At 39.7% G+C, this 9,834-nt stretch overlaps 1 protein-coding gene across 1 annotated transcript in view; it reads left to right on the top strand.

Annotated features, from left to right (window-relative positions):
• The window catches only part of BABAM2 (BRISC and BRCA1 A complex member 2), an 804,907-nt gene that overhangs the window by 85,205 nt on the left and 709,868 nt on the right, over positions 1-9,834 (top strand). The window contains exon 2 of the mRNA XM_007938825.2: positions 3,723-3,799. Within this exon, the coding sequence (XP_007937016.1) occupies positions 3,723-3,799 (77 nt within the window). The remainder of the gene's footprint in view (positions 1-3,722; positions 3,800-9,834) is intronic.

Genomic DNA, 9,834 nt, shown 5'->3' with positions numbered 1-9,834 from the left:
CAGGCAGCTGCCAGACTGCAGCTCTGTGTGTCTCCTTTTTTGGTATTTTCACGCAAATTCTTCTGCTAGTTGGGGTTTAGTCCACTTCTGTATCCTTCCCTTCAAGGCTCAGGGGTTCAAGATTATCTTCTGTGTCTGTGTTAATTGGTTTCCCTTTTCTTTGTTGAAGAGCGTCTGTGCAGTCCTTCTGCCTAGTCTGCCATCTTGTCCGGTCGCTGTTTCCAGTTTTAATGTGAGAATTGGCTATCATGTCTTGATTTCCCTTCTCTCTAAAGTTCCTCTTCTGATCTTCCCTGTTTAGTAAATCCATTAGTGTCCATCCTCACTGGTGCTAGCAGAATGTCCATCATCTTTCTTACCTGAAATGATTTCCTAATTGCATTTTATTTCCTTGCAGTCTCTTTTTTCTATACAGTAGGCAGCATGTTCTGTTTGAAAACATAGACTTTTATATCATTACTCTTCTGCTTAAAACTTTCCTTTGTGGTTGGAATAAAAACTAAATTAATTGCTACAAAGCCCTGCATGATTTGTTCCATGCTTACCCCTTTGTCTTAATCTTTTGCTTTTGTTACTCTCTCATTTGCTCTGCTCCAGCCGCACTGGCCTCCTTTCTTCTTCCCCAGATAGATCAAGCTTGTTCCTGCTTTTGTGCCTTTGTACCAGCTGTTTCCTTTGCCTGGAATGCTCTTTCCCAAAACTCTGCTTGGCTGGCCCATTCATGTTATTCAGGTTTCAGATTTCACCTCCTCCAGAGGTCTGCCCTGACCTTCCAATGTAAAGTGCCAATGTAAAGTGTTTTATTACAGCATCCTGTTTTATTTCCTTTATTGTATTTAACAGTCTTAAACCATCTTTATGTATTAGTTTGTTTAATGTTTCTCCTTTCCTCGCTCAAATTTAAGTTGTATGAGACCGTCAATCTTTTCTGTCTTGTCTATTTTGTATTCCTAATACCTAGAACAATACCTAATAAATGTTATCTGGATGAAAAAAGTCAGTGAATGACCCACTCCCACGAGAAATGTGTTTTTAATACCCTGAGGCTGCTGAGACCAGCTGTTGATGTGGTAAAGGGGGAAAATGAGGCAGATCACAAAAATATGAATTTACCTACTCCTAGGAAAAGCATACATAATATGAAGTAAAGTCCAATAGGGAATCTAACAATTCAGTAAAAAACAAACAGAAACAATTTTACACTGAAGAAGAGTGAGTTATTCAAACAAATTCTTAATCCTGAACATTTCCTGTACTGTTAATAACTTGTCTTTAAACTATGTAGATAGAGAATTTGATCCCCAAATCCAAAAAAGACACTGTTGTAAACGTGCATTTAAAGCATTTCAGTTTGAATCTAATGTAAGAGAAAAAGTTTTTAGTGTTGCTTGTAGAACCATTACTGTCATTAGATGGTACTTTTATTGCAGAAGCAGCTCTGGTGGCACAGTGTGTAAGGCATTTTGCTGCTAACCAGAAGGCTGGCAATTCAAACCCACCAGCCAGTCCTTAGAAGGAAGATTGGGCGATCTACTTCCGTAGTGATCCCGCCTCGGAAACCCAAGGGAGGAGTCACTAGGAGTCATATCTGACTCGATGGCAGTGAGTTTGGTATTTGGTTTTGAAAAATTCTGTATAGTCTGATAGAGGAGTACACCATGAATTACTGTACTTAGTGTCATCAACCCTAATGATGCCACTGCTTCACATAATATTTTTAATTTATAAAGCCAATAATACTGTTATGCCATTAATGTTGTGGCTTGTAAGATCATGAAAGTTATCTTGTGAAGTAAACCTATGTGAAGGAAGAAGAACATTGCTTAACTTTGTGAAGTCATAAATTAAAAACAAAAAACAAAAAACAAAACTCTTGAGACCTGGATGACTAACTCACCCCCCTTTTAAATTTGCATTTTATTTGGAATTGAGTACAGCGCATTGTGCTCTCCTGCAGATGTAAGTTATGATCTGCCAAATCTGGAGGAAGCACTGTGTCTTGGTGGAAAGAAAGAAAACCACCTGGTACCAGAAAAAGGCCAAACGTGGGTTCTTTTTTATACTAACCAAGTGAGCACTATGGTCCTGTACTTAAAATATGGGTATAGAATTAGTTGTCGTTTGGAATTGTTGGCCTCAAAGACTACAGACCTGTTTTGGATTATATACATTTTTTTTTTTTTTCAGTTGTTAATTGGGTGAAAGTTTACAGAGTAAATTCATTTTCTGTTCAACAGTTCATATACATTTTGTTTCATAACATTGATTGCAATCCCCATAAGGTAACAGTTCTCTGCCCACTTCTCCTGTGGTTACCTTTTTCATGTGTCCTTCTTTCCTATACATTCCTGCCTCCTGAGCTTTCTTCCTGTGCAAATACTGCCCTTCTGATATCCTGTGGTTGTTTGTCCTAAGGAGTCCACCTCCCTGGTGTAATTGTTCACCTGGTGGGCCCATCTATTGTTTGGCTGAAGGTTAAGCCACAGAAGTGAGCTCATATCCAGGCCCGAAGGGTCACTAGGGCCCATAGTGTCGGTGGTTTTACCAATCTCTATCCGACCAGTAAGCCTGGTCTATTTTTATGCATCTGAGATTTGTTTCCCATCTTTCTCCCACTCTATCCAGGATCTCCAGTTTTGATCCCTTACTTAGTGGTTGGAAGTGGTAGCCAGGCCCTATCTAGGTCATCTGGTCTCAGAGTCATGTAGGCTGAGGTTCCTGTGGTCCACTAGTTCCTTTGACTAATTGTTTCCATGCATCTTTGATTTTCTTCACTCTTATTTGCTCTATTTGAAGAGAGACCAATATTGCAACTTAGATGGCCACTTAACCAGGTTTTTAAAATTTTTTTAAAATTGTGATTTAGGTGAAAATTACAGAGCAAATTCATTTTCCATACAGCAATTCACACACATTTTATTTCTTGACATTAATTGCAATCACCATAATGCTCTCTTCCCACTTCCTCTCTGTGGTTACCTTTTCCCCGTGTCCATCTTTCCTATGTATTCCTCTTGCCCTTTTAGCTATCTCCCTGTGCAAATATTGCCCTTCTTATCTCCTATGACTGGTTGTTCTAAGAAGTGTACCTACCTGGTGTAAATGTTCACCTTATGTGCCTGTTTCACTCACAAGCTTTTATGAGCGCAGTTGCTACTCACGAAAGTAATGTGTAGAACAATATTTTTGTGTAGTACGTTAAGCCAATTGAGGTGATATCTCCCATGACCATGGTCCTGATCCCATAGGCCCAGTGACTACTCACACCCTCAAGGTGTTTGGCTGTTGCAAAGAAGTTATCACAACGTTGCCTCCTGTTAGGTCTGTTGTATATATGTATGTGGGTGCGTGTGTTCTTATAGCACATACAAATATGCATGTAGAAATATCATCTGCCAGTCCTATATATGGTCATGGGTGTATGCGTAGTTTTAAAATCGAGATAATGCTTCCTTGAGAGGAGTAGTTGAATAGTGTTGGTATTTGTTGTTAGAAAGAATGTAAGTTGTGATAAATGAATTATTCATTGGCAAGTCTTGATTCTATTGGCTTACATGACCACTAAGGGCTTGCATTTGCTCTGTAAGCCAATGAGGTTTTTTTTTTTTTCTTTTTTTTTAGTTTTTTTATCTATAAGCATCACCTTTTACTGGCTTTATTAAATAATATAAATATGTGGGCTTTTTTTGTTGTTTAATTTTTCTTCTCTTTTTTTTTTAAAGCTGCACATCATTGACTCCTGGACCCAACTGTGACCGATTTAAACTGCACATACCATATGCTGGAGAGACATTAAAATGTAAGTAAATGATGACTGTTTTACCCCAAATGCAGTTTATAGTGTTAGTTACTGGACTTTCCGCTTTACTTTTTAGTTTCCAGCCGTTAGGTGTTACCTTTTAAGATATGGATCACTAGGATTTACTACTTTCTTTATCTGCTGTGTAATCCTAGTTCTATTCAAAGTAAGGGAGTTGACAGGAATAAGTTGCAGTCAAATAGTCGTGCACAGAAATTCCTAAGTTTTAGACTTGTGCAGTATTTCTTTTATTATTTTCCCCATGGCCAGCTCTTAAGTAATACGTCAGTAAAGAGAATCTACTGCTTTAGAATATCCATTTACAAACAGTTTCTAGGGAGGAATGGCTGCTGTCCATCACTGCTGCAAACCCCCTTTTGGAATGACTGCTTCCGAGAATCAGTGCCTTTGACGTACTCCCGATGGCTGCTTGAGTGTGGGAGCCCTAGCTCAAGGACTCCTGGCATGGGTTAGGAGTGTTAACATGTTATCTGTCTAATAACTAGAGTCAAAATACCAATGGCTGCTAACATAAAAGATAAGTGGCCTGTGTCGACAAATTGGAGTACACTTACGCCATCTCAAGGGAGCTACCTCTACTGATTTATTGAAATAGGTAGAAATCTAGATTCTTATATAAATTCTGTCAATTTTTAGTTGTTGACTTGTTATTGTTGTTGTTAGGTGCTGTCGACTTGGTTCTGACTCATAGTGACCCCATGTACAACAGAAAGCTGCCTGGTCCTGCATCATCCACAGTTGTTGCTGTGTTTGAGCCCTTTGTTGCAGCCACTATGTCAGTCCATCTTGTTGAGGGTCTTCCACTTTTTCACTGATCCTCTATTTTAGCAAGCATGATGTCCTTTTCCAGGGGCTGGTTCCTCCTGATAACATGTCTAAAATAGGAGTGGCAAAGTCTTGCTATTCTCACTTACAAGGAGCATTCTGGCTGCACTTCTTCCAAGACAGATTTGTTCTTTTTCTGGCACTCCACTGTATATTCAGTATTCTTCACCAACACCATAATTCAAAGACATCAGTTCTTCTTCAGTCTTCCTTATTCATGGTCCAACTTTCACATGCATATGAGGCAATCGAAAATACCATGGCTTGGGTCAGGTACACTTTAGTTACATCTTTGCTTTTTAACACTTCAAAGAGGACTTTTGCAGCAGATTTGCTAAATGCAATACATTTTCTGATTTCTTGACTGCTGCTTTCCATGGGCAGTGATTGTGGGTCCAAGTAAAATGAAAACCTTGACAACTTCAATCTTTTCTCTGTTTATCATGATGTTACTTATTGGTCCAGTTATGAGTATTTTTCTTTTCTTTATGTTGGGGTGTAATCCATACTGAAGGCTTGGATCTTCTTTGATTTTCACCAGTATGTGCTTCAAGTCCTCATCATTTTTAGCAGCCAAGGGTGTGTCATCTACATACACATTGTTATGAGATTGTTTATGAGTTTCCTCCAATCCTGGTGCCACATTCTTCTCCATATAGTCCAGCTTCATAGTCTTCTTCTATACAACTTGTAGTTCTTCATGTAATACTTGTTGACTACTTTTTCTGAATTTGAAACATTGTGGACCAACATTATGTATGTCAACCCAAATGTTTCTCTAAGCTGGCTTGAGCTCCTAGGCTACTGGTTTGTGATCTCAGATGGATAGTGCGCAAAATCTACTGATTCAGCCCACCATCTATAGTGTCTGTCTTAGTATCTACTGCTGCTGTAACAGAAATACCTGCCCCCATTGCCGTCAAGTTGGACCCAGCTCATAGCTACCCCTCCTTGGGTTTCTGAGGTGGTAGCACTATGGAAATAGATTACCCTATCTTCCTTCTGAGGAGTGGCTGGTGGGTTTGAACTGCCAGGCTTCTGGTTAGCAGTCAAATGCCTTAGGCACTATGCCACCAGAGCTTCCCCAGAAATACCACAAATGGGTGGTTTTAACAAACAAATTTATTTTCATACAGTTTAGGAGGTTAGAAGTCCGAATTCAGGGTGCTGACTCTAGAAGAAGACTTTATCTCTCTCTCAGCTCTGGAGGAAGGTCTTTGTCTCTTCTGTTGTTAGGCAGTCTTCATGTGGCTTGGCATTATCTTCCTCTATCTCTGTTTCTTGTTTGCTTGTTTAATCTTGTGTTTTAAACCCAAAAGAAATTGTCCTAGGATACATTCTACAGTAATACTGTCTCATTACCATAACAAAGAAAACTCTTTTCCAAATTGGATTATAACCAGAAGTATAGAGGTTAGGATTTTTAGGGAGCACAATTCTATGCATAGCAGCATCTGTCTCGGTTGTATCAGCACTTCTGTGCAGAAGCTCTAGCTTAGTGAGGAAATGATAATAGCTTTGATTATTTATGGGAGCTCTGGTGACGTAGTGCCTAAGGCATTTGCCTGTTAACCAGAAGCCTGGCAGTTCAAACCCACCAGCCACTCCTCAGAAGGAAGGTTGGACAATCTGCTTCTGTAGTGATACCACTTCAGAGACCCAAGGAGGGGTAGCTATGAGTTGGATCCGACTTGAAGGCAGTAAGTTCAGTTTTGGTTTTGGTTTGGTTAGTTAGTGAACCACCAGCAATTTTCTCTCTTCATCTGTGGTGAACAGATATGTAAGAGTGGTGAACAGTATATAAGTCTCTCTAGTTCCTGGGTAAGGAGCTTTGGTGTTGTAGTGGTTGAGGCGTTTGGGTGCTAATCACAAGGTTAGTGGTTCAAACCTACAGCTTCTCTGCAGAAGAAAGATGAAGCAGTCTACTTCTGTAAAGATTTACAGCTTTGGAAACCCAATGGGGGTTGCTGTGAGTCAAAGTTGACTCGATGGCAGTGAGTGAGTAAGTTCCTGGGTGGTGCAAATGGTTAACTGCTCATCTTCTAACTCAGTGGTTGGCAGTTCTGATCTACCCAGAGGTACCAAGGAAGAAAGGCCTGATGATTTGCTTCTGAAAAGTCACAGCCTTGAAAACACTATGGAGCATTGTTCTACTCTGCCACACACATGGTTGCAGTGGGTGGAAATCGGCTTCATGGCACCTGGTTATTCTTAAAAAGAGGAATAAAGAATATAGGTAGTAAAGAAGGGACAGGTGGGTAAACAGTGCCATTTAGATGATGGATTGTGTGTTTTACCATCTCAGGCCAGGAGGAGCCAGATCTCAGTATTCTATATAAGCACTTTACATTAATTTATTGAATGCAACATTCAGTGAGAAATTTCTGGCATGCCTAAGGCATGTGACTGCTAACCAGAGGCTATAGGTTCAAACCCATCAGCCACTCCTCAGAAGGAAGGTTGAGCAATCTACTTCCATAGTGATACCTCCTCGGAAACCCAGGGAGGGGTCACTATGAGTCAGTTTTGACTCGACGGCAGTGAGTTTGGTTTTTTGGTTTTTAACTTGTTAACCTTGAATTATTAGACCATTCTCTGGAACCCATTAAAGTACAAAAGGATTTCACCTAGCTCAGATAGTAGGACAGATTAGATTACTACTTTTTTAAAAAAAGAAAATTAACTAAATTTATAAGAAATGACCAAAGTGCTTGGGACCATCATCAGAGGACATCAAGCTCAATTGGCATAACATACTACACAAAACATTATTCCACCTCCTACTTTGGCAAGTAGCGACTGGGATCTTAAAAGCTTACAAGCAGCCATCTAGATGCAAAAATGGGTCTCTCCTCATCCAGAGTGAAGACCAATGAAGAAAACCAAAGATTCATGGAAACAATTAGTCTAAGTGACTGGTACAACATGAGATCTATAGCCTATATGACTGTGAGACCAGAAGAACTAGATGGTGCCTGGCTACCACTTCAACCACTCAGAAGGGGTTCTGTGTAGGAGATCTTGGATAGAATGGGAGAACAATGTGGAACAAAACTCAAAATCATTTGGAAAAAAAAAAAAAAAGAGAGAGAGACCAGGTTTGCTGGTCTGATACAACCTGGTGAAACCACTGAGACTATGGCGCCTAGCTGCCCTTCCATGTCTGGAATTGAACCCACTCCTGTAGCTTCCAGCCAAACAAAAGGCAGGCATATGAGCTGATACACTCAGGTAGATACACTCCTTGGAGAGAACGATCATGGGAGAATAGAAGGGCTGTTGTGCACAGGGAGATAGCTCAGGGGGCAGGAGTGCATGGAGGCAAGGACATAGGGAAGAGGTAACTATAGGGAGGAAGTGGGAGGGGAGCTGTTGCATTGTGGTAAATTGTAGTCAGTGTCATGAGATAAAGTGTATGCAAACTGCTGTATGGAAAGTGAATTTGCTCTGTAAACTTTCACCCAAATCACAATAAAAAAGAAAAGAAATAACCAAAGTAAGTCATTCACATGGTTAAAAATGTAAATAGTGTAGAAAGTTTTGTATATGACAGCTATAGACTTCTGTCCCATATCTGTCCATCCTGTTTCCTGAGAGAATCAACTTCAAAACTTTTTAACTGGTTCAGAGTTTAGTTCTTCAGGGATGATCTTCATATCTCTAAATAATAGGCTTATGCCTTTCTTTCTTATTCACCAGTTTTAGACATTATTATCTTTCGACTTTCTACTCTGATACATGAGATCTGTCAGTGCATGTCTTATCTTTCCCCTCTTTAATATAATTATATCGACCATTATTGGTTCCTGTGTGGATTGTCCTGTAACTTTCTTTAGGGATCACTTTTAGTATTGTATTATGTAGTTAAATGAATGTTGTTGTTGTTGTTGTTGTTATGTGCCGTCGAGTCGGCCCTGACTCATATGAATAGCCCTCCAAAATTCTAAATAAGTACCTGGCACACAATTAGCAGTATAACTTAAGCTCAATATCCATGCAACAATGATGAACACTTAAACCAAACTCACTGCCATGGAGTCGATTCCAACTCATAATGACCCCTTCCAGATTTCCGAGGTGGTAAATCTTTATGGTAGTAGATTGCTCAGTCTTCCTTCCACAGAGCGGCTGGTGGATTGAACTGCCAGCCTTTTGGTTAGCAGTCAAATGCCTTTTGTGTCACATCAACCATAGATAGTGTGTCTTTGCTTCCATCTTTTTAAGATGAAGATATTAGCCCCTACCCTTCTTTCTACTCCTCTTCCTTCACCTCCCAATATTGTCTTCTGTTTTTTTCCTGATACATGGTCAAGGTTGATAACTTAGAAATCTGTAATTGCCTTTTGTGCTTTGCGTGGTTTCTTTTTGTTGTTGTTAGGTGCTGTCAAGTCAGCTCTGACTTGTAGTAACTCTGTGTACAACAGAAAGAAACCCTGCCCTGTCTGGTAATATAGCAGATGATGTTTCACCATTGTTCGTAAAGTTTTCAGTGGTCAATATTTCAGAAGTGGATGGCCCTGTTCTTCTTCCCAGTCTACCTTAGTCTGGAAGCTCCACTGAAACCTGTCCGTTATGGGTGACTCTACTGGTACTTCAGATACCAGTGGCATAGCTTCCAGCCTCACAGCAACACACAGCCACCACGTTACAACTAACTGACAGATGAGTGAGTGGTGTCAATCAGACGACTGCCTTGTATAGAGATTGTTTATTTTGCTTCAGTGTTGAATGATTGCTCTCTAGACCTGCTTCTGCAAGTTTATCACAGTGAGATTTGCCTTTATTTTTCTCTTGGATTTGACCTTGTTTTGTATATTTTCTTATTTTTCGGTAAACAAGTTACCACCTTTTCTTGTTGGAACACAGTTACATATAACTTTGGTTCCCCTTCTAGCTCCACCCCTATGCCTTTCCGGTAATTTTTATTACCACAGTCACACTTAAGTGTCTTAATTTATAAGAGCTGTTTCTTGTTCTGCATTCCTTTTTCACAGCATCTCATTCTTACTTTATGAATTCAGTACATTTAAAAATCTTTCAAAGAATATAAATTATTATTATTTTTTTAAAGATTTCTTCTGTTCCCTGAACCACCCTCACCTTCTGGCTTTATTTATTATTATTATTTTTTTAATTGTGATTTGGGTGAAGATTTACAGAGCAAATTCACTTTCCATACAGCAGTTCAC

The sequence above is a fragment of the Orycteropus afer genome, unplaced genomic scaffold, assembly GCF_000298275.1.
Source record: "Orycteropus afer afer isolate SDZICR_OR568_19922 unplaced genomic scaffold, OryAfe1.0 scaffold00054, whole genome shotgun sequence".
NCBI classification, from domain to species: domain Eukaryota; kingdom Metazoa; phylum Chordata; class Mammalia; order Tubulidentata; family Orycteropodidae; genus Orycteropus; species Orycteropus afer.
The sequence above is the reverse complement of the archived record's forward strand: the minus strand, read 5'-3'. Positions and strand labels throughout refer to the sequence as shown.